At 43.6% G+C, this 26,086-nt stretch overlaps 1 protein-coding gene across 1 annotated transcript in view; it reads left to right on the top strand.

The window, feature by feature from the left end:
- VAT1L (vesicle amine transport 1 like) overlaps positions 1–10,890 on the top strand; it is a 142,330-nt gene extending 131,440 nt beyond the window's left edge. Inside the window, exons 8-9 of the mRNA XM_008536767.2 lie at positions 6,486–6,569; positions 8,314–10,890. Coding sequence (XP_008534989.2) covers positions 6,486–6,569; positions 8,314–8,412 — 183 coding nt within the window. The 3' untranslated portion in view covers positions 8,413–10,890. The remainder of the gene's footprint in view (positions 1–6,485; positions 6,570–8,313) is intronic.
- The last annotated feature ends 15,196 nt before the right edge of the window (positions 10,891–26,086 follow it).

Below are 26,086 nucleotides of genomic sequence, written 5' to 3' on the forward strand. Positions count from 1 at the left end.
GGGCATCTGCATCCCTGGAAACTCTTTAGAATGTAGCACCAAAGGCCCCAACCAGCCTTCCCAGCATCTTGACCCCTCGTCCACTTTTCTTCTTTATCCTCATGCCCACTGGCCTCTCTACAGCCTCTCCTTTGACATTTTACTCCCTCTGCTTGGAATGCTCCTCTCTCCCTTCTTGTCTTAGCTACATCCTACTCATCCTTTAAATCCCAGCTCAATGAACACTTCTTCAGAGAAGCCCTCCCTGATCTTCCAACCAGGTCAGGTCCCCTAGCCACATTCTCGTAACACCAGCTTAGAATTATCAAGTGGCAATCTTACATTTATTTGAGTGATTCTTTCATTAAGTCTGTGTCTCCCATAGGATCATAAGCCTCATGAGGGCAGGAGATCTTGTGGGTATTTGCTCTCCATCATCTTCCCTGGTTTCCAGAAACCCCTCCTCTCCTAGTTCCATTGCAGATGGAAATGAGAATGACCGTAACTACTGCTCCTCTGCAAACATGGTCTGAGCCAATTACATTTTCCCCATGGGTGGTGCTGAATGCCATCTTAAATGCCAATGGACTTTGTTGAAGTATGAATCAAATGGTACAGGACCAACTCTGATGAGTTGTGATCCATTGAGGCTACATAAATCAGGAACAGATTTTTTAAATTGTGAAATGCATTTTATGATGATTAGCCTATTTACTAAGTGAAACTGTGATTCCCTCAGGACAGAGAGAGCAAATCTTTTTCACCCATTACTTTCTACACAGCTCCTGGAATAAGGCTTTGGCACTGTTGAATGAGTGACTGAATGAATGAATGAATGGATAGTATAGTAATTACTGTTTAAAATATTAAGAAGGTGACGGGCAGAGAGATGAAGCGACTTGCTGGAATGACATTACAAGTCAAAGCAGAGCCTAGGACCCAGTGATGTTCCCACCACCTCCTGCCACCGTCCACTTGGGATGGTATTGAAGCTACCTCCCAGGGACAAGAAGTGTCAGAAAAGGCCCAGATGACCTCTATGCTCAGGATCTTGGCATCTTGAGGTGTTTGAATGACATGACTCAAATTTCCTCCCACTGTCTGGATGGGAAACTAGCTCTGGCAGAGATGGCCTGAGTATGCCCAGAATCCCTAGTCGTGGAAAATACAGCTGCTGAGACCAGATCTGGCCCGCCACTCAGCTGGCAGTGGCATCTCAGACTGGGTGTGGGGGACTATGGCCCCAATTATGAACAGACTCCACTGGGCCACCCAGGCAGCACTGAACAGGCCACCAAGAGACAGCTGCCAGGGCCAGGGGCTCTGGGATGTGGAATGGACAGGACAGAAACTTCTGGGTGCAACTCAGCCACATGGCATCTCACAGTCTCCACATATCCACTTGCTCATCCATCCATCCATTCATTCACTCATTCATTCATTTATTGTGGAGATCGTCATATGCCAGACACTCCTTTGCACTGGGGTCCCTGAGGTTGGTGCGATTGTCCCACCCATCTAGAGCTGCACTCTCCGGTATGGTAGACAGGAGCCATGTGCAGCCACTGGGCACTTGAAGTGTAGCTAATCTGAATTGAGACACACTGTAAGAGTAAAATACGGCCTGGATTCCAAACACTCAGTACCCAAAAAAAAAGAATATAAAACATCTCATTAACGCTTCATTATATTGAGTATATATTGAAGTGATAATATATTGGATAGATTTGGTTAAAGAAAATATATTATTAAAATTAATTTCACCAGTTTTTAAAAATATTTCTTAATGTGGCTAATTAGAGAAATTTTAATTACGTCTGTGGCTCGCTTCATGTTTCTGTTGCATAGCGTTGGTCTAGAGACTTCCAACTTAGCGGTGAGGCTGATGATTAAGTTCCAAGCTGAGGGTAATGATAAGGTTACCAGCTGGCCTGAGATGCCATGGGAGCTCAAAGGAGACTTGGCCCAGACAGTGAGTGGCAGGGGCGAGGGGCACAGAGCAGCTTCCTGGAAGAGTTCACATCTCAGTCGACAGCCACAAGACAAATCTGAGTAAGCTCCAGGAGCAAGGCACTCTGGGAAGGAACCCAGTCTGTACTGGTCAGTCTACACTGCACCTCTATAGAGGCACAAGGCTGAGAGGCTCGGTGAACTTCAGATGTGTCTCCAGTGGCAGGAGTGAGGAGCTTGAGAGAGGAGAAGGGGAAGAGCGACAAAGCCAGAAAGGGCAACAGACGTCAGCTTCTGAAAATCAGGTCCACTTCTGTCTAGCAGAATTATAATGTGAGCCATGTGCAAAATTTTAAATTGTGTGGTAGCCACATTCACAAAAGTACAAAGAAGCAGGCGAAATCAACTTTAGTAATATACGTGTAATCGATGTCAATAGTTCTTAGATAGTTCGTATTCTCTTTTGTTATTAAGTCTCTGAAGGGCTGCTTGTAGTTTACATTCACAGCACATCCAGTTGTGTTAGCCACATTTTAAGAGCTCAGTGCCGCAAGTGGCCAGTGGCTACCATATTTGGCAATGCAGGTCTACTGGACATTTCTCTTGAGCACAGTGGGAAAAAGTTTTAAGAGACTAGTGCCTTCGAAAAATCTCTCTGGTAGCTATAAAAGAGAAAGTAGCTTTCTGGAGGCCGCCAACACCATCTTCTGGGTGCTGTCACTTACAGAGGTACCTCAGTTTATAAACTGATAACTTTCTTTTTTTTTTGAGGAAGATTAGCCCTGAGCTAACTGCTGCCAATCCTCCTCTTTTCGCTGAGGAAGACTGGTCCTGAGCTAACATCCATGCCCATCTTCCTCTAGTTTATATGTGGGACGCCTACCACAGCATGGCTTTTGCCAAGCGGTGCCATGTCCGCACCCAGGATCCGAACCAGCGAACCCTGGGATGCTGAAGCAGAACATGGGCACTTAACCACTGCACCACCAGGCCAGCCCCCAATAAACTGGTAACTTTCAAGCAAAATCTCCTTTTGCAGACTTTACCCTGTGATGGTGTTATTTAAGGGCAGTTTGGGGGTGCAGACAGCAGAGCCCTGACCTGTGTTTTTGTCCAGAGTCCTGAAAAGGGGAATAAGCTGCTCTCTCAGTTCCCACGTGGTTCTAACTGCCTTTCAGATGCGACCTGGGACAGACTCCTTAGATTTTTCACCTTTGGGCTTCTCATCTGTGAAACTATAATGCCAATACTCGCTTAAGAGGCTTGGTGTGCAGATAAAATGAAGCAACATATGTAAAATGCCTCATACTGTTACTGATAAAGAATTGATCAAAAAATGGTAGTTTCTTTCCAAGTTGTCATCAAAAGAACACTTTCACATCTCCAAGAGCAGCCTAAGAGAACGTAAACTCAGACAGCGTCCCTGGGATCAGACTACTTCAGTTGTCTCTTGAAAAACTCCTAACCCTTTCTCCACCCTCCCCCCCAAACCCCCCCTCCCCCCCAAGGAGTTGATTCATTTCAGAAAGAAATGTCCCAAAACTATGCAGATTAGAGCCAGCCCTGTAGGGGGCTTTTTTTCTAGCATCACAATAATCTTTCACTGGTAAGAAAATAGCTTTTCAGCTTCCCTGGGCTCTATCTTATTGGAGAAGCAGCTTAAAAATTGTTTCTAATCCCCAGGGAGTTTCCAGGTGCTTAATGACTTGCCAGGGTAATAAACAGCTGAATTCTGGGAAGCCGTCATGTCAGATGTAACCTACCACTTTCCTCTGCCTTTGAAAATCAAATGAAGCAACACGGTGTGGGTGGAATTGGGAAAAAGCATTGGTTTTGAAGTCTGACAAACCTGAGTTTGAACCACAATTCCGTCGCCGATAGCCATGTAATCTTTGAACAAGTTATTTATATCTTTGAGCATCAAGGTACTTACCTGTAAAATAGGTATAATATATATCTTGCAAGGTAAGAATTATGTATGCAAGGTAAGAATGTGTTAGTTCTCTATTGCTGCATAACAAATTACCCCCAAAATTTTTTGGCTTAAAACAACATTACGATCCCAGAGTTTCTGTGGATGAGGAATCTGGGCATGGCTTCGCTGGTCCTTTGCCTTGGGATCTCTCCCCATGCTTCAATCAAGGTGTCAGCCAGGGCTATGGTCTTATTTCAGCGCTCAACTCGGGAAGGGTCTGCTTCCAAGCTCTCCCATTGGTTGTCAGCGAGATCCAGTTCCTCTTGGGCTTTTAGATTGAGGATATCAGTTTCTCACTGGCTGTTGGCTAGAGCTTGTGTCATCAGAGCAAGAAGACAAGAAGAGTCAAAGAAAGAGGGACTGCGAGACAGAAGTCACAGTCTTTTATAACCTAATCTTGGAAGTGACATCCCATCACTTTTGCTGTATTCTCTTGGTTAGAAGCAAGTCACTAGGTCCAGTCAGTATTCAAGGGGAGGGGAATTACACATGGGTGTGAGTGCCAGGAGGTGGGGATGGTTGGGAGCCATTTTAGAAGCTGTCTGCCATGATATTTAAAGATTCTCCATAAATAGTAGCTATTGTTATGACCAAATATGAAAGAACTTTGAAAAGCAACATTCATCACTACATACATACATCATTATGTATGTACAATACATATATTATGTACAATAATACATCATTATGTATTAGGGTCAGGAAGTTTAGCAATCAGATGACACTGTCAGTCTATAAAGCACAGGTTGATTCTAACCAATGCTAGGTTACCCAAAGACTGCACCTAAAGATACATTTTAATTTACTGATTTGATAACATGTTACCAAATAATGTTTGGACACTAGAGTTAAAAGCACTCATTTCCCCTACATAACATTTTATCATATATCCAAATTCCTTTCTAGGTATTTTAGGATTTCTGTGTTCCTATGGCAAGATGTAAAAAAAAAAAATATGTCTTAATTTTCTCACAACAATATTATAAAGGCATTGAATCTTGCTGTACATTCCTTATAATTAGCACTTTAACAGCTACATAACATTTCCATTCAATAGATAAAAGAAAGAGGCATGGTTTACTTAACTTTCCCTTATTCTGTGACATATAAGTTGCTTCAGAGTTTTGCCATTAAAAGCACTGCTGTGATTGAGTATCTTTTGTGTGGTGAGTTTTTTCCCATAATTTGAATTATGCTTTAGGACAAAGGCCCAGAAAAGCAATTAGAATATGCACATCTTAATGGCTCTGTCAAGTTTTTATCCAAATGAGAGTCAGCTTTGGTTTTTATACAAGTAAACAGCTCGATGAGCCCCAGATTGAGTTCCTCAAAGGCAGACGCCGTCGCTTTCGTTTTAATTTCTTGTTAAACCATGGTGTCTAGCCTATAAGCAATACTTAATGAATATTTCCTGACTGGATGAATGAACAAAAATATTTAAAAATCTGAGACTTCAGGAAAATTATTTAGGCTACATCTATTGTAACTCTTTTGTTTTAATCAAAAGATGTTGCATTTCCATTTAGATTTCACTAAAAGATGTGGAGGATGGACTCACACCGAGCTCTGGGATCTCTTCTGCCCATTCCTTATCTCAGTTAATCCTCGCAGCACCCCCTCCAGTTCATTTTCTACACAGCAATGGAATGAAACGTTCAAAGCATCAATCAGATTATGTCACACTCTTGCTTCTTTTTTTTTTTTTTTTTGAGTGAGGAAGATCCGCCCTGAGCTAACATCAGTTGCCAACATTCCTCTTTTTTTTTGCTTGAGGAAGATTGCCCCTGAGCTAACATCTGTGCCAGTCTTCCTCTCTTTTGTGTGTGGGATGCCTCCACAGCATGGCTGGTGAGCGAAACAAGTCCATAGTCCACAGCCCCAATCTGGACCTGCAAACCGGGCTGCAAAAGCAGAGTACACAGAACCTTAACCACTCAGCCACCAGCTGGCCCCACACTCTTGCTTTTTTAGAGGGTCCTGTGAGACATCTATTGGCCCCCTCATTTGAAAGAAAACAGTAGGTCCTCTTTTCTGGGGAACACTGGCTCTGGGGAAATCTCTTCTTAGATGGAGACAAAATTTGCACCCAATAACCAGGAATCACGGGAATTTTCCTGAATGTACTTTGGCCTGGGTTAATGGATCATTTTAGCCACGCTGTGAGTCAGAGTGATATAACGTTTAGGCAAGGAGGGCACAAACGATCCTCAAAAAATCATTTCATTGGTCAAAATTTACTCTGGCTGACGTCCCCTGCCACTTTGCAGCGTGTACCTCTTGGAATTCCACAGCACCCTTCTCCCTCTACCTCTTTTTTAAATAAATTTTCATGGACTTATGTCGGGAACTATCACTCCCATCTTTACACCCGGGACACCAAGTTATTTCAAAAGATCAGAGTGTGTGAACGACACAACCAAACTATTTGTCTCCAGGGTCCAATACATGGCGGGCTCAGCCACTAAACTTGACCCACAGCGCCCCCTGGTGGGCAGGCGGTGGTTTGGCTTTTCCAGGCTCCCTTTTCACCTGGGCAACGTCTCACCTAACCAGAGCTTCCGTTTTTCTCTTTCTCTCTCAGGTGAAGGAGGCCATGCAGCGGATCCACGACCGAGGGAACATCGGCAAGTTAATTCTGGATGTCGAGAAGACCCCGACTCCACTGGTGAGTCAAAAGCAGAGGGATCTGTTCAGTTCCACACAAGAGGGTCTATCAGGGGCAGACACAGGTAGGGCGGAGGGACATGCAGGCAGGCAGCTCCCTGGCTCCCGGGAGGCCAGCGGGAATCAAATGATGGCATGAGGGATTAGTGACAAACTGAGATGAATGCTAAGAAGGAAAGGAAAATGCTTCAGTGAGGGCATTTCAAGAGCAGCCTGAAGGCAGTCAGGAAAGGACAGAAACAATGGACCTGTGTCTGTGACAAGTGCTCTCTCTTGGCTGCCACAAGTAGGAGGAATTCCTGGTAAATCCTAAGAAATGCACATTCACAGACTCAACAGAATGATGCCAGCTGCCTCCGAGATGCCTCCTGTTGGGTCCGTTGATTTTGTTTCCTTTTATCAGGATAAAACCCTTACATCCAGGGACCTCACTGGGAGGGAAGCATGTCACACTCACATCCCAGACGCTCACCAACGGCCACTTGTGGGGGACTATGTAGTGTAATGGTCAACACAAGACTGTCGTCAGACTGCATAGATTCAAAGCCTGACTCTGAGCCCTGTGTGTGACCTGGCCACTTAACTTTGCCACTCCAGCTTTGGTCCCCCTGTCTGTAAACTAAAGGTTGATCAATTCTCACAAATCAGTTAAAATGATACACACAAGCATTGTCTCATGCACACTAAGTTCTCAGAAAGGTTTAACAAAGAAAATACTTAGGAAGAGTGTTTTGTTTGTTTTCTGCCGTCTTTAGTCTTGAAGCTGTATCAGTCATTTATAAAAGAAAGAACTCAATTTCTTGCATGTTTTAGTCTGAAGAGTATACTTTCAAAAGTGTTTTTTTGGCGTCTCTAGCCATAATGTAGTTTAGGAATCATGGCCATTTCACTCAATGAAGGATGATTTAATGAGAGGGCATTTTACAAAGTGCAAGGGACTGATAACAATATTGATATAGTTTATTAAATGCTTACCAAGTTCCAGGAGTGTGCCAGCAAAGGTTTGAAGGCAGATGAGGGGTTGAGGTTAGGGAGGAGAAGGGGGCTAGGATCCCGGGTCCTCTGTGCACCTACACTGTCTTCTTTAAACACGTGACCAAGTCTATCACGGCCCCATCGGTAAAGCAGACCTAGAGCCATCCTGAACAGCTTATTGCTTTCAAGCAAAACAGTTGGCACTAGCTTCCCTCCCTGAGATGCTGCCTGCCTCCATCACACGTGAGGTCCTGCTGGGCCCTCAGGCTGGTAGGAAGGCCTGTATGACCATTCAGGGGATTCTCATCAAAGCAGGAGTTGAAAAGCCCACCTTTCAGAGTGAGAGCTCAGGACCTGCCTCGGCATATGTCATTGTCCTTGTTCCTCAATTTCAGGTGGGCTTCTACCCCGGTACCTAAAGAAATAAAACGATGATGGAGGGTGGGCCAATTCGGATCTGTGGTATTTGGAGCATCTCTGTGGCGGGAAGGAGGCCACAGCTCATCTGGGTGGAAGACTAGGCTCAAAGACGAAGGAGCATGTAGCCAGGCTAAATGGACCCAAGATGGGTCCAGTGAGGTCATGCTAGGACAAGCACCTAACACAAAAGGAAACAGCACAGGGTCAAGGCTCCACAGGAGTGTGTCGCTCCCCATTCAGCAGCTGTTGGCAGAGGGGGCCAGGAAGCCTTCCCAGAGCGTCATCAGAAGCTCAGAGAAGGTAGGAGACAGATAGCAGAGGCCTCTAACAAGTCCTCTGTTGAATTACAGATGGCCAATGACAGCACAGAGACCAGTGAAGCAGGAGAAGAGGAGGAGGACCACGAGGGTGACAGTGAAAACAAGGAACGGATGCCCTTCATCCAGTGACCCAGGACCCAGGCAGGAGGATGTGAAGGATGGTTTGAAAGAAGAGGAGCTGGCTGAGAAAGCTCTTCTGTGCCCCAGTGAACAAATGCTGTAATCCAGTGCGTGTCGTGTTTGTCTGCAGTCAGCTGAGCTAAAAAGCTGTTGATCACTGTTGTTTTTGAAATTAAGTGCCAATCCCATTCCATGCAGTATTGTGTCCCTTCCCCGATCTGTGAATAACACTCTCCCCTCCCCCCACTTTCAAAACCATCCATCATTGGGTCCTTCTCAACAGTTCTAGAACAGCCTTGCAAATGAATACAAGCCCACAGGCCCAATACCTAAGAGACCAGACATGGGCAAAGACAAGTTTGGATTGGAAGGTGTTGTCACAGAGCGCTGTCCAGGTCCTAGAATTCTTCAGGCCAGTGACACTTTTTGCTGCCAGCCACCCACGCTTCTGACAAGAGCACTTGCCAATTTGGCTGGCAGAAAGAGGGTAGGCCAGGAGATGTTTTCATGAGCCCATAAATTTAGGACCTCTCCACATAGTACTTTCCTTCTCCCTGTTTAAAAGGCAACTTTCTTACCTTCATTCAGTTGCTTCATGGTCCGAAGGTCGAACCACTCTCCTTTGTCCACTGATGTTTAATCCCTTCACTGGTTCTTATCTATAAACACAGGGAAACAGCTGAGAATTTTTCAGAATAGAAGATGGGCCAACAGCCTGAGTTTGAGGACCAGCCACAGAGATGTCTCCTCTGAAACCACATCTCATGAGCAAACTCCTCCCCCCCGCCATATTTTATTTTAATTTTAAGAAAACTCACCATGTGTGGGACTATTTCAGAAGTCATTACTGAGACTTACGTGTGTTTGCACACCTGCCACTGGCATTGCCAATTTTGCCATTTCCATTTCTTGGTAGTGAGTAGCCACCTTTACCAAGGATCCCCCAAAGAAGACCTCCCTTCTAGACCGTATTTGGAAAAAATCAGTATCTCTTTTCTTGCCAAAGCATGCTCCCATGTAACAAACTCTATTGATACAAAAGGTTGACGTTCAGTATCTGATGCCAAATGTGTACTTCCTCTCTTCCAGAACATGAAATTATGGTGCAGACTCTTTGCAGGGCCCCTGCTTTTTGGAAATCAGGCACTGAACTACCTGATTGCACGCCTTGTCCAATTTTCCAGCTCCTAAATGCCTAAGAAACCCCACCCCAGCCCCACCCCATTTGACATAGCTTAAGGTGAACAGTTCCCATGCAGGAAGAGAAAGAGGCTCAAAGTCTCCACAAGGGGGCTCCTCGTTCCCTCTTCTCAGTTCTTTTGGCCCAAAGGGCTGACTCTATCACTCATAAACCAAGCTGGAAACATGGGGAGCCCGCATGACTAGCATCCCCACTCACTTTGCATTCTAGAAAACATCTGAGGATTCGTGCATTGCTCAGTCTTTCCACCAATGAGCCTTAGGGTGGTCCCAACTCCCCCAAGTGATGGGAATGAGTACATTTCAGGAATTACCTGTTTTAGTCTCAAAGTCCTTTGGTAAGAAATGTCACCTCATTGATCATGTTCTTTTTTTCCTATCTTAAGCTTGTGATGATGACTTATTTATGCCAAATATTTATCTCAAGGGATTTTCTCCACATTGTGAATGTACTTGTAAAATATGAAGACAAGAGAGGGTGCTGCCATCTGAGGAGCAGAGAGATGAGAGTATCTTGAAAGAAGACACCAACCTCATTTCTCTTCCTTCCCCAGGTCTCACCAATATTCCACTTCTGGGCCATTAGAGAGAGAATGTAGAGGCTTTATCCCCTCAACACCTTCAATAAATGCTGTGTTGTTGGTCATGTTTCTCCCATAACCAGGCTGAAAAAGGGATCTTAAGAAGAACCGCCACCCAAGTAACATTGCTGGTGAGCTGGTCAGAAATGACATTTCCTAGGGCAGGGGGAGCAAAGAGCCACTGGCTATATCTGGGCTCTCCTCCACCAGGGGCGTGGGAACTCAACATTCAGAATCCAGATGGCCTTTTTATGTCCAAAGGAGAAGCATGAAAAGTCATTCCTCCCTACATCTGTTTTTTCAACTAGCAAATTTAATACAATAATCACAAATGATGCCAGCTGGTTAAAGAAAACCTTTTTGTCTCCTCAGAATACAGAATGAGAAGAGAAAACTAGAATTTGACCAATAAGATCAATTTATGCTATGAAGAATAGGAAAAAAATAAAATGTCAAAATTAAATGTTCAATGCACTCTCATTTTCAACACCTTCTTTCCTGTCACATGATCGTTTCTCGCAGGAAGTATAAAGAACGTCTCAGTTTGCCTTAAAGGAACTGTGAAGGCTTCTCTGTAATTTAAGCTTGATTGGAGTGAACTGAAACATTGTCTAATGTATTTGTGGCTTTAGAGCTTTTGTTATATTGTGCCTACAAAGCAAATTATGTTTACATAAAAAATATAAATAAAGTATTCAGCATAGCATCACCTCGCCTGGCATCAGTTACTCCAGCATTATTGGAAAAGCAGCCCCACTATTAAATGCCAGGAATGGGTAACCGAAAAAGGAGAAATAAAAAAATTCAAAACACGTCATAGAAGAATCTCCAGATGAGAAACTAAAGACTACAGAGAAAAATGGGGTTGAGATGAGACAAGCCTTTAAAAAGACATTCAGGTTCCCTCAAGCAAGAAAGGAAAACCACCAAATAAAAGAAGAATTAAGACATCATATAATAACAATAATTATAATGACATTTATAAGGCACCTACTGTATGCTGTTAAATGAGCTATATATGTATTAACTCACTTATCCTCCCAACAGCCCTGAGAGGTAGCGTTTACCATTATGCCCATTTTATAGACGACAAGACTGAGGCATAAGGAGATTTTTTTTTTTTTTTTGCACTTGTTTAAAATCACACAGCTAGTAAGAAGTGAAGCCAGGAGGTGGAGCCAAGCTAGAAACCATGCCGCTGACTGCCTTGTCATGCTTCTTGACTTAAATAAGGATGAAATGCAATGCATTTCAAATTACCATCCCTCGCTCACTACAAACTCTTCAGGGAGTCTGCTTCCTGATTTCAAGGATATGTTTGTAAATTCGTTTTGCTTTGTAGCAAATAATGTGCGTATCAAGAAGCATTTTTTTTTCTGGCCCTCCATCCAGAAATTCAGTGAAGTGACATTCGGTGAATTCACATTTGGTGAAGTGCTAATTTTAAAGCTCACACATCTCAACCATTTTTATTTCATCATCTAATATCCTCAAGGTTATCAAAGACATACACAAAATTAAATCCCGAAGGGCTAAGATTTCATGAAAGAGGAATTCAGGATTAGAGAGGCTTACCGTGTCTGCCGTATTTCTCAGCAGGAAGTCCTCCCCGCCAAAAAATAAAGCTGGTCTCATGTCAATAAAACGCCACATATATAAACCTGAATTTACAAAGTAGGAAAGGTAGTCACATTGTCAGTGAAATTCTTACAAATTGCTGTCCAGAGAATTTTCTTGTAAATTCTCATGTAATGCTCATGTATTCCATATAAATCTCATGGCCTCACATGGCCAGTGTTGGTGCACTGTCACATTTAAACACAGTCCGGCAACAAAAACTGGAATTTAAACTAAAATCCACATCTTCACTTATAACTTGGAGAATGGGAAGGTCGTCTAGCCGTTAGAAACAGGATTCTTTTTAGCAGTGTGGATGAGGCTAGGGTAGTGAGGGAGGTAAACCTTTCAAAAGCCATTTTGGACATAGGGAAACATTTGTGTAAAAGCAAGGAGGGGAGAACTTTAGATGTGCATGTTGGAGGAATAGAGAGTGGACCAGTGTAGCTGACATACACACACGGGGATGGAGTAGCACAGAAGAAAGGCATTATGGGAAATGAGTACCAGATTTGGAGGTCTTTGAATGCCAACTTGATAATTTTGGGTTTCCATGGAAAGGAATAAGGAGTGCAATGGTGTGACATGAAAGGTTGGGGTCTGGAGGTGATTACTAAGAGTAAATGAGGGGTTTAATGGGAGGAGGGATATGAGATGAACCCAAAGGTGGTCCCGAGTTAGACATTAGATACCTTGATTCCCTGCCCTCCAGAATCACACATTGAAACAAGGATTTGAATGTCAGCAGTGTTGAGGTGATCCCAAGAAGCACAGATGGGGGAGTGGGAACATAAAACAGGAAAGGGAAGAAGCCAGTTCAGGGTGTGTTGATGAGCAGGTTACCACAGTGGGAGACTGTAGACATGCCCCAGAGTTGTCCCACGTGAAGGTGAGGAGAATGTATTTATCCATCAATTTCCATGCATCAGCGGTTGAGGGTTATTCTTAACAAGCGTGTCGATTCCCCAACACTCTTGACCTTCCTCCTGTGTGAACCAAGTACATTGCTGTGACCAGAAAATGCCCTCAGATAGACAGCCACGAGAAGCCATTGGTGTGTATGGGAGCAGCAAGGAGCTAAAGAACAAATGCCCAGAGCTGCCACTATCTCTTCCAGGGAATTTACTCCTGATTCTGCAGTCAAAGGGGGAAGCTTCTGAGGCTTTCCACAAACTGTATTTCAGTCTTACTAACCACCCCCCCCCCCAACTCCCCACTCCAGCTATCCCATTAGCTCACATTACCCCTTCTTTTTTGCTTTTTGTTTTGTTACTTGGTCTCTTCCCCCTGGAAAGTACAGATTTTTGCTCAGATGAGACAGCCAAAACGCCTCTGTGATGTCACCATGAGTGACTTCATTGGGATCCTCCTCCCAAATTTCAGGTCTCTTCTTCATTGGGGCCAGGAACTCTGGGGCTCTACATTAAATGAAACCATGTGTTTGCTCAACAAATTTTTAATGAACACTAATGGGCACAGGACCTGTCCTGGGACCTATAAATAGAAAGAAAACAAGACTCAGACCTTTCCTCAAGAAACTCACAGTCTAGAACTGTGCTATCCAATAAAAATAGAAGTGTGAGCCACATACAAAGTTAAATTTTCTAGTAGTCACATTAAAAAAAAAAGAAACAAGGAAAATTCATTTTAATAATATAATCATGCATTGCTTAATAACAGGGATACCTCCTGAGAGAAGCATTGTTAGACAATTTTGTCATTGTGCAAACATCATAGAGTGCACTTACACAAACCTAGATGGTATAGCTTACTACACACCTAGGCTACATGGTACTAATCTTACAGGACCACGATCGTATATACTGTCCATCATTGACCAAAAAGTAATTATGCATCACATGACTTTTTTATTTAACCCAATATATCCAGAATGTTATTATTTCAACATATAGTCAACATAAAGATTATTAATGAGATATTTTACATTCCATTTTTCATACTAAGACTTCAAAATCTGGCGTGTATTTTATACTTACAGCACGTCTCAATTTGGACTAGACACATTTCAAATGTACAGTGGCACTTGTAACTTGTGGCTTCCACTTTGGACAGACAGGTCTAGAAAAAGGGCAGAAACGGACACCAAGATGTGCAACATGGCTTCAATGATGCAATGTTAGAGGGCAGAAGGGGCAGAAAGAAGGGAGGGGTCCACTCTACAATGGAAGAGGATGGCAAGAACGGTGTACGTGGAGGAAGCGATGCTTGACTGAAGTCTTGAAAGATGAGTGGATGTTGCTCTTGAGAATAATGTGCTTAAAGCACACAGCCTGGTGCCTTGTGCATAGTAAGCACTCAAGAAACATTAGCTTTCTTCCCTACTCCCATTTGCCAATGCTGGGGAGAATGAGATGCTTGAGAAATACTCAATAGCTTTCTTCCTTTTTTTAACCACAGAGAATATAGAGATTTCAATATTTTGCTCCCATATTTGTTTGTGGGAGAAAAAATAAGTCATTATGGACTGAATGTTTATATCCTCCCCAAATTCGCATGTTGAAACCCTACCACCCACCATGTGATGGTATTAGAAGGGAAGTAATCAGGATTAGATGAAGTCATGAGAGTGGAGCCCTCGTGAATGGGATTAGTGCCCTTATAAGAGTCATGCGAGAGCTTGCTTGCTCTCTCTCCGTCCTGTGAGGACACAATGAGAAGTCTGAAACCAGAAGAAGGCCCTCATGAGAACTTAACCATGCTGGCACACTGATCTCGGACTTCCAGCCTCCAGACTGTGAGAAATAAAGTTCTGTGGTTATGAGCCACCCAGTCCAAGATACTCTGTTATAGTAGCCTGGACTATCTAAGATATAAGTGTTTTTTCTATTCTCTGCCATGAGCAGAATGATCAGAGCTCCTCTTACCAGCAAAGCAAAGATGCTGGGAAATATGCCTCATGAGTTATTCAAACTGGCACCCAAACACCCAAAGGAGTGACTTGGAAACCACAGAAACCTCAGCAAGCCACACATGTATGCATCCACACTGTGCAGTGATTGAGAGCACAAGCCTGGGAGTCTGGCAAATCAGGGATCAAATTTGGGCAACTGACTCAGCGTTTGAGCTTTCCTCTACTAAAATTTGTTAGTGCCATCAAGTCGATTCCAACTCCCAGTGCCTCTGTGTACAGCAGAGCGGAACCCCGCCTGATCTTTTTGCTCCATCCTTTCACCTTCTGGTGCTGTATCAGACACTGCTCCACTGCTGTTCATAGAGTTTTCACGGCCAGTTTTTTCAGAAGTGGGTGGCCAGGTCTTTATTCCTAGTCTGTCTAATCTGGAAGCTCCACTGAAACCTGTCCTCCATGGATGAACCTGCGGGCATTTGAAATACCAATGGCATAGCTTTCAGGATCACAGCAACACACAGCCACCACAGTATGACAACTAACAGACAGGTGGTATGGTTCCTTGACCAGGAAATGAACCTGGGCCACAGCAGTGAGAGCACCGAATCCTAACCACTAGACCACCAGGGCTGGCTAAAATGGGGTGATCATATTGTCCATGTCCTAGAATTGTTATGAAGATCAAACATAACAGTGTACATGTAACCAGCCTGAAACCAGAACCCAAAAGTTCCAGTCTGGAAACCAACTTGGGAATGCCTTCAAAACAAGGTTTTTCACTCATTCAGCAAACAGTGGTCAAATACCTAGCATGCTCTCAACACAATATTCTTAGTGTCTTAGTAGCAAAAATAAGAAATTCACAGCCTCTGACATCCAGGAGCTTACAGTTTAAGGATATGATAACAAACAAGTTTGATCTCTTGTGCAAATGGCAATTTATGTGTAGAGCCTGAGTTGGAACTGAGAGCTTATGTAGATGGAATGGCAAAGAGTGCTGTAATTGATGAAGAATGTCCATCAGAAGCAGGTGAGGAGGCTGTCCAGAAGAACTGACTATCTTTAGGCACGTCAGTGAGGAAGAACAAGGTAGGTTCTTGGAATGGTCCATTTAGCTCTTGCATGCATCAAGAGAAGAGACGAAAGATTAAGAAAACTGGATTATAGAAATCTGTGACTGTCCCTTCAAGGGCTCTGGATTTTGTACTAAAGGCAAAGGGATTAATCAAGGGTTTGTGGGAGAATGTTCTCAACTAAGAGAGGACCAAGGGAAATCTTCCCATATCAACATCATTTTACTTGGTCTAGTTTTGGGAGGCAGAACAGATGAGTGGGCTGTATTGGAATAACAGTTCTTTGGCCTGTCCCCCAAGATCCATCCATAGACTATTTGGTCATCAGTTAAGGTGGCCACTAAACTGGCATAAGTGGGAGAAAAGAACACCTCTCCCTTTCAGGAGAGGTGAAACAAAGAGGGGCTCGAGAAGCAGGCTTTCCCTGGGCAGCTGGGGATGCTTGTCCATGGGAGGCCCCCAGAAAAGAAATCACCACATGTCAGAGCTGGGAGTCAAAATTCACATAGGACAACGACCCACACACATGGCATGCTCACAAACACTCACACGCATAAAGATTGGAATCATTTTCGAAAAACTGTCCCAGCTTAGAGTTCAGAGATTTCTGTAGAGTAAAATTGAATCAAGGCAAATCACAAAAGCAAAACTGACATTTGCTGAGGATTTGCTATTTGCCAGACATTTCACATGTACCCTCACTGAATCAAAACAATTCCTGGAAAAGTAGGTATCGTCTTTGCTTTCAGATAATGACACTAATTTCAGAGAGGTTAGGTGGCCTGCCCATGTGTACTCAGCCAGAAAACAGAGGAATTCTGTCTAGAACCCAGGACTCCATAGAACAGAAAAGTTTCTTCCCAGCACCTAGGAAGATAGGGGCCAGCAGTTCCAACACGACATCCTTTGGGTGAAGTGGTCATTCTCCCCACCTCCTGACAAGGAAAAAGAACTTCCTCTCCACTAGCTCTGCTGGGAATCAAGGTGCTCTCAGGAAGGCTCTGATTAGCCCAGCTCAGGTCACATGTCCCTCCTAAACCAATCATTGAAGTAGAGGGATGGCTATTCTGATTGGCCAGCCTGGGTCATGCACCCACCCCTGTGATTGGTCACGGTAGGAGTGGGCAACCTGGTTGACCACTCTACCAGAACCACATCAAGTGACAGAGGGAGATAGATCCCCACAGGAAGGGATGCTGAGAAGTGAAAGCTATGTCCACTATAGCTACTGTATATTGAGTACTCTTTGTGCATCAGATACTGTTTTGAGCCCCTGCCGCCATCACCATGGATGCCCCACCACACATCGTCTTGGTACACTAGAGTTCACCTGCAGCTGTGGACAGTTCCTGGCATGCTGACAGCTTCCCACCTCAAGCACCTGCATTATTCTTTCTTCTTCTGTACCTGTAGGCTTACTCCAGTACCACAGGGCACAAGTACACAGAGATAACCAGAATTACTGTGCTGGGGAGCGGGGATAACACCCCTAGGAAGAGCCTCAGCCATGGAGGATGGGAGCCAGTGGATAAATGCCCAGTTTCCCTTTCCTCTGGCGTCATGATTCTGAGGCATGTTTCACATAGTATCTCAAGGGTTCCCTGGTGGGGTCAAGTCTAAGTTGCCCACTGTGGTAACTTACTCATCGGCACACCCTTATCGGGCATTGCTAAAAGAATATTGCTATTCTTCCTTCCTTATCTCATTTTCCCCAGTCTCCCACTCCTACTTCTGGACATGACCTTCCAAATAAACTACCTGCACCCAAGTCATTATCTCCCTTGGGGGAACTCAAATGAAAATAGCATTTTTCGTGTACTAACGTGCCAAGTACTCATAATAACCCTATAAAGTGAGTGACACCATCCCCATCTTACTGATGACAAAATGAAGCTTAGAAAAGTTAAGTAAAATGCTTAACACCCAAAACTACACACAGCAACTGAGTTTCCAGAATTTGGGCCCATAAATCAAGCTAAGCTCTCTCTAATGCCCAAGTCGTTGAAAACACACAATACCACTTAACAAATTGGAAAAAATTATTCAAAATCTAACCTAATGTCAATTAACATGACTTCTGGGGCCAGCCCTTCTCAGTTTTTCAAAAGCCTGCCCATGGAGAGAGAAGTGATTGTCACTGTTTTCCAGACTCTGGAGGATTCTCTCCAAGGCCAGCAGGAGGGCTCCCAGCAGTCCTCATGAGTTAAAGGGCTGTGCCGTGAAACAGCTGATCAGACCAAAAGACACATCACAACACACACATCACAATTTGATTTCTTCATCCTTTACCAAAATAAGCATAAATACCTATTTACTAAGCCCAGGCTAATGCTCATGTTGACTACTAATGTTAAGAGCTGGTCTGACTCCTATCCTTGCTTGGGAGCAGAAGTCTGGATGATCCTTTGAGATTAATCAACTAGCAAGGCAGAAAGTCAGTGCACCATCAAAGTGACACTTCAGAGTATTTCATTATTAACCAGATGAATTAAGGGTAAACCAAATGCTCCCATTCTCACTCAGGATCGATCGATCTGTCTATCTACCTACCTACTTAACTACCTATCTATCTATCCATCTCTCTCTGCTAAGGTAAATACTAAAGAGACTCAATTTAATTCTACAAATATTTACTAAGCTTTTGCCATGTGCACATCCCTGTTTTACATGTAGTGAAGGATTCAGAGATAAATACAGCCCGACCACTGCTGGCAAAGAGCCCCTTGTCTAGAAGAGAGTGAGATGGGGACCCAATCACCCAGAGAAGGCTAGCAGCCTAGAAGGGAGCCATGCATTGGGCTCTAGGTTGCAAAATTGGGAGAGGTGATATTTGGACTGGGGTAAGAAAGTTTCTACGGAATGGAAGTAGGTGGACTTTCTAGGTTTTGCCTGCCAAGAATTGACTGCACCAGACTTATAGCTCAGTGGTCCAAAGCAGGGACTCCTAAGACAGATGAACTGGGTTTGAATCTTGACTCTTACAGTTACCAGATGTATGACCTTGAACAAGTTACTTAGTCTTTGAACCTCGTTTCCTCCTCTGCAGAAGGGGAATGATAACACTAAAATGTTTTCAGGTTGTGGTGCATATTAAGCAAGTCAATAGATGTAAAAGGTTTATGTGAGTACCTGGCACATAATAAGTGCTTGTAATTGTGAGATGTTTTGTCAGTTGCACCTGATTTTCCTTGAGGAATGACCCTGCCCCTTGTATGTCGTGTTGGGGCTTCTGTGAATCCACGTGCCCTGCCCTCCTTTGGCCAAATGAGACTTATGACCCAGGGAAGGCCAAATGGATGTTCTCCTAGCAATTTGAAGCTTAAGAAGAGAGATGTAAACACAGAAAAGTGAACTAGGTGCATTCATGCTGATGGCGGTGTACTCAAGAGATTCCACGTGAGTCCCTGCTGCCCGGATCCCCAAAGCTGTTGTTCAGACTCCTCTTGGATTCTGTGAGCAATCCGATACATGTAGCTTAGGTTAGCCAGAACTGATTCCGATTGCAACCAACTAAAGAACCCTAACTGATAAAACTGGACCTTGAATAACTTGGCAGGCTTGGAACTGGGGTAGTTCATCTTCCTGGCTACATCCATACATACCTTTATTTCCCAGAGGAAGGTCAGGACACATGTCTGGCAAAGGATTATTATTGTACATCAGCGGCAAGAGGCAGCATAAGAGACAGAGTGTATGTGCCAAAATATAGGCATTTTAGAAACATTCCAAGTTTTTAATTGGGACACAATGGTCAAATATTTGAAGTATAAAAAAAGAGAGCCATCTATCCATAGTACAAGAGCAGTATTTCCCAAATTTCAGTTACTTGCATACCAACTTTTTTCTGCGATTTTTGTCATACCTGGGCCCCAAGAATCATTAATATTTTTCTTAAAATTATTTATATATCATCATATTATTAATATTCTTCTTTAAATAAACTTGCTTCTAAAAATATCAATATGTATATTTTTAATTGTATTGCTAAAATAAACGGAAAATCAATACTGCTTGCCATGTCTAGAAAGTAATCATAAACATTAATATAATGGAGCCAGGTTAGGGACTCCCACTGGCCAAATCTGAGACAAATGAGCATCAAAATCAATAACGATAGTAATGGATTATAACCCATGAATAAAACAAAAATCTATGATTCCACCAATAAATAATGGATAATTGCCATTGAACATCAACTAATAAATACAAATGACAGAGTTAGAAAATCAACTAGTTGACGAAAGCTTGATGAGAAACAGCTTATTTACCTAGTCTCAAAATAGTTCCCCACAAATTCCTTATTAATTACAAAGTGGAAAATGATAACTTTATAGCTGAGAAATCTGGCAGGCAATACCTTGATCAAGTGATCAAAGGCAACATCACCGGTATGGACCAACTGACAGTATGTGCTCCCTGATACGATGCACTGGGAAGGACACAATGTCACTTCTCTTATATTCCTGCCAAAATCTGCATAACTGAATTTATTCATGAGGAAATCTCAGACGAACCCAAACTGAGGAACATTCTAAAAAAAGAAGGAAGAAAATCCAACACTTGCCTTTACGCTTCAAAAATGGCAAGAGAGCCAAAGAAAGGCTGAAGAATTGTTACAGATTAAAGAAGGCTAAAGAGATAAGAAATAGGACAATTAAGACAGTGGGAGATCCTGGACTGGATTGTGGACTGGGGTGGTAGTGGGGTGAAGAGCCATAAAGAACATTATGGGGACAATCGATGAAATTCGATATGAACTGCAGATTAGATAATAGCATTGTGTCAACCTCATATTGCCTGATTTTAATGGTTGTGTCTACGTAAGAGAATGTACTTGTTCTTAGGAAATAAACACCTGAATAACAGGTGTAGAGGAGAATGTCTCCAAAATTCTCTCAAATGTTCAAAAAATAGTATATACAGAGAGAGAGAAAGAAAATTATAAAGCAAATGAGGCCAAATGTATTCAGTAGGTGAATCTGGGTAGAGAGTATAAATGAGTTCCTTATAGTATTTTTGCTGCTTTTCTCTAAGTTGAAAGTTATATCAAAATAAAAAGTTACCAAAAGAACACCAAAAAAATTGATATAATAAAAGATATTATTAGAGTCTAGTTAAAAACAATTGCTTCTTGAAGTCTCTCCGCTTGAGGCCAGTTTCTTGTTAATAAAAAAGAGATTAGCAGCTTTTGGAAAGATTTTAAAAGACACAGCAACATCAAATTAAAAGTGTCTCCTTGACACCATAATCAAGATTTAAAGAGAATGGCCCTCTCACTATGTGATCCAGCATTCTTTAATGTATGTGCCCCAGGGGTATAAATTTCAAACTTAACAGGGAAACCCACTCTCAAGCAAACAGGCTTCTAGAAGTTTTGATCTGTTAAGCAGCTGGAAGCCGGGGGAGGCAGGAGGCCAGGGCAGTCTGACTTTCTTAGGAGCCAGTGCTTGGCTAAGAAGACATGCCAGCGCATATAATTTAATACCCTGGTTTCGTCTGTAAGAAATCCACTTTGCTCACCACAGATCTCGCTTCTGGGTGGTGACAGTGTTTTCTCCAGCCAGCCGTTTCTATTTAAATGCTGGCTCAAGCCAGCTTCAACAATGAATCATCATCGACAGAAGTTTTGTTTCCTCCACACCAGGAAACTCAGATGGAAAGAGAAACCATCTGTCAGCCACTCCTACAATCCTCTTCTAGCTGCCAAGCACCTGCAGTCCCCAAATTGAGACAGAATCCCCCCAAAAGGCCCCCTAAAATGGTCCCAGTACTTTGAAAGGGCTAAATGTTAGTAGCGCCAAAGAACACTGGAAAGGAAATCCCAGTCATGCCCACTGTTGAATTGTGGCTCTGGGAAGATTCTTAGGGATTCCCAACATCATCCCCAATAATATTAGCACTCACCCCAAGGCAGGACTCTGCCAAGCACTCTCCATGGATTATTTCATTTAATCCTCTCACTGTATGCTCCCATTTTACAGATAAGGAAACCAAGGCTGGGAGTTGTTAAGTAACTTGCCCTGGTTCTACGGGCAGCTATGTGGTGCCAGGATTCAGACCCAAGCCATCTGCTTCCAGAGTCCATGTGCTCAACCATCATCAATCTCTAAGCTGTGCTGCCCAACAGAAAATAAAGAGGCACCTTGCTAGTGGGTTGCCAGCTAAAATACAGGATGCTCACTTAAATTTGAATTTCAGACGAACCATGAATAATGTTTTCCCATAACTGTGTCCCAAATATTGCATGAGACACACACACTAAAACATTATTTGTTGTTAATCTGAAATTCAAATACAACTGGGCATCCACCCTGTATTTTTATTTGTTAATTCTGGAAACCCTAAACCTGGTAAGACCCAAACCCACAACCTCTGGCTCAGAAAACGTGTGGCTTAACTCTTAGGCCACGGGGCTCAACTACACCAGTGGGCTCTGGATCTTCTGGAAGATCCCAAAAATCTACGTGCCCAATCATTTCAGAACGTTTTAGGGTGGTAGAGTGGTCATACATGAGTTCTAGAAAGATGCCTAAGACTCCCACAGGCACTTATTATGAAGAACTAAGGGGTACCTGTGGGCTGAACCTGCAGTACAGGGTCTGGTGAATAAGACAGGGAAGCCTGAGCTGCATAACACAACACCACAAATTTAGGGCTTAAAACAACACACACTTACTATCTCATAGTTTCCGTGGATCAGGAATCTGGACGTGGCTTAGCTGGGTCCCTTGCAAAGGATATCACATGCTATAATCAAAGTATCAGCTGGCTGCATTCCCTTCTGGATTTGAGGGTCCTCTTCCTTGCTCACATGCTCACAGGCCCTCTCACAACATGGCAATGTATTTCTTCAAGGCCAATAGAACAATCTCTCTGGCTTGTTACGTTGTTTTATGGTCTCACCTGATTAGGCCACGCTCACCCAGGATAATCGCCCTGTTAACTCAAAGTCAACTGCTCAGAGATCCTGATTACAACTGCAAAATCCCTTCAGCTCTCGTCATGTTCTGTTAATCAAATCCAAATCACAGGTTTTCCCACATTCAAGGAAAGGAGATTATACAAAGGTGTGGATACAAGGGGGCTGGGATTCATGGCCGGAGGGTTTGCAGGAATCATTACTTCGAGTTGTGCCTACAACACTCTCTAAGTATCAGTTCCTTTATCTGTAAAATGGGAAGAACACCACCCACCTTGCAATGTTAAGAGAATGAAATGAGAATAATAAACACAACACTATCAATTCTCCCTTAGGAAGCACAGCAGATGCCTACCATGTTCTCGGTGGGCAGGCAATCGAATGGCCCCATTTATTGTAGTGTTGGAGGGTGTGGCTGAAGAGTCACCGTGCACGGATTTCAGAAATCCTGGCCCCATCACTAGTTTACTACCCGTGGGTCCTTGGGCTGGTCCCCTCACAACGTCCCGTAACCACACCACCTTGCCTTCTATGTAGAATGAGGATAATAATAGCTGCCAGCTAGTTGAGTTATCAGGAGAATTATACAAGATCATATACATAAAGCAGTTAGCTCGGTGTTTGACCTGTAAGATGAGCTCAAACACCATCAACTCACGAGCATAGCTAGACAACTCCAGCCCCAGTAAGGGAAGGAAATCTCAAAAGAGCACAATAAGCATAGATGTCACACATTTTAAACCTCATGATAGAGCAAAAAACTTGTTCCAAGAAGAAGTCCTTGAACTTGGACTCTGGCATGTTTCCCAATGACATACGCTAAGGTGATAGCTAGGTCACTGGACCTGCATTGTAGATGTCTGTTGCACATCTTTGAAAGTCCTGAAGCATGTAAAGGAGGCCTACCCTTCAACTCCAGAGGGTGGAAACTGGCCTCTCAGTGCGTCAGGTCAGCCCTGAGGCTGACCCAAGCTTGATTTCCCCGGGGGTGGGGTTGGGGAAGGGAGGGGAACATTTGGTCATCTGGAAGCAAGGAGATATTTGTTACACAAAGAACACAGTCAAATTATGTCTCTCTTGGAGGCATAAGGATATTATTTGCTTCTATGAAGTCTTTTTGGGGGGAAAAAATCTACTCTATTTTAATACCTAAATGCAGGATGGGGTCAAGATTGAAGGCAGTAAAATACCAAGGACTAACAGCAGCTCTCTCTGATCTATAACATTACAGAGGATTTCTATGTCCTATGTTACTGATTTTCATAATCTGTGGATTTGTGTGTGCAATGACCATGTGTCATCGCGCATAATCCAGAACCAACCAAACAAAAGACAACCTGTGGGTGGGTATGTGTGCGCGTGTGTGTATGTAAATGTGAAGCTGGAGGTGGCTGGAGCATCTCTGGACCTTGGAGAGTGTCGATGAGAGCCCCAGGAAGGCTCCTGAGAAAGCCTAAGGGCGCGGTTCTTACCCTGCAGGCCTGCAGAAGAATCACGTGGAGCTTGTTAAGACCCAGTGCAGCTGCTGACTAGAGTCTGTTGACCCCTAGGGACCTGCAAGTTTATACACACCACCCCCTAGGCGATTCTGCTGCATTCTGGAAAACCCTGCTTAGGATTCGGGCTCCTGCTGAGCTCGGAGGCTGAACAGTCCAGCGTCATCTCACACTCTGGAGGCCCTGCCCACACCTGGCTCTGTAGGTGGAGGCAGCAGGACCCTCAGGTCGGGGGAGGGAGGAGCAGGAAAAGAGGAAAGAGAACTTGCCACTTCTGCTTTTGGGGCTGTCCACACATTTAAAGGATTTAATGCTAAACTGACAAAAATATACAGATCTATAGTTGCATGAAATTTTTTTTCAATCTTATCTGAATTTCTATGACAATGGAAATGAAATCATTTGTTTAAGTATGAGGCCTTTGTGAAAGAGGCCTCCTTGCCCCCTCCCCACTCCTCCCTCCCCAAGTCAAGCGTTAGCCTAGAAGGACATTCAAGGTCCCTCAAGGAAGGCTCCCAGTCAGCAGCCCCCACCCTTACTCAGGGCAGCCTGGCACGTGAGCTTGGCCTTGGCATGAGCCTGCCACCTAGTGGTCAGTCAAAGACACGCTGCTAATCTGTCTTCCTAACCTCCGCTCAGCTCTCATTCACTGATCAGCAAACCTTTGTCAAGCACCTACGATGTTGCCAGGCAATCTGCTGGGCTCTGGAGGTAACTACAATCCTGTTTTTAGAGCTGGAAGGAACCTTACCCATCATTTCATTCAATCAAGGCATTCCCGATGATGAAACTGAGGCTCAGGGGTTGAGGGCGGGACTTACGCAAGGTCCCACGTCAACTCCTCTGATAACTCATCTCAACCGTTCTTTCCTCTACCCAGTAGGGGGTATAAATTGGAATCACCTGTAGGGTGTTTTGAACCTACACCTGTCCAGGGAGGGGCCCACTCCTGGAGTTTCATATTCAGAAAGCCTAGGATGAGCTCTCTCATAGTAAATATATTTTTAAACTCCACAGATATTTATTTCTTATGTGTCCCCTCACACACGCACACACCCCATGTTGAAAACCATGGTTTTACATCATGAGAGACTTACTCAGTTTTCCACGTGATAATGACCCTCTATGGATATGGCATTTTACAGTTTACAAACTCCCGTCACATCCATTATTGCATTTGACCTTCACACAGCAATACACAAGCATAATCTCCATCTTGCATGTGAGGAAATTGGACTTTACAAAGGCTAATTCTTCAGGGTCATGTAACTAATCAGTGATAAGGCAGGGACTCAAATCCACAGTCTGACTGATTCCAAATCCTGTAGTTTTCTGCTATATTGGGCTGCCCCTGATGGTTGGTTGGACAATAGTATGCATGAGGCCAAGACTGGAGGAGCGATCTCAGTCTGGGCCAGTTGTTAAAGGATAACGTATTTTAAATTTTTATTTAATAAATATTTTGGGAACCCACAGTGTGCAAGGCCTAGGGAAAGGACAATTTTAGAGATAAACAAGAAGGCCCCTGCCTTCAAGGTCCCTAGTGTCCTCTGAAATCACTGTCACGTGTGTCTCCACTTAGTCCCAGTTGCCCCCACACTCCCCATAATACATAAACACCCACCCGCAGTGCTGTGCTGGCTCTCCAGAATTGTTTTTTAAAGCTCTAATTTGTAGCTGCTGATTTCTGTAAATAATCCCAACAGAGTCAAGTTCATACTATCAAGAATTTGACAATGAGCTTGCAAAATTCCCAAATATTTAAAACTTGACTGTGGCGTTTTGCTCGGAGCTAATTCCTGCACACATACGGCCATACAAATAACACGATACTGCGTCAGACTAGCACTGTATTGGTTTCCAATTATTGCTATAATAAATTACCACAAATTTGGCAGCTTAAAACAACACAAATTTATTATGTTATA

Source organism: Equus przewalskii, chromosome 3 (assembly GCF_037783145.1).
Source record: "Equus przewalskii isolate Varuska chromosome 3, EquPr2, whole genome shotgun sequence".
NCBI classification, from domain to species: Eukaryota; Metazoa; Chordata; class Mammalia; order Perissodactyla; family Equidae; genus Equus; species Equus przewalskii.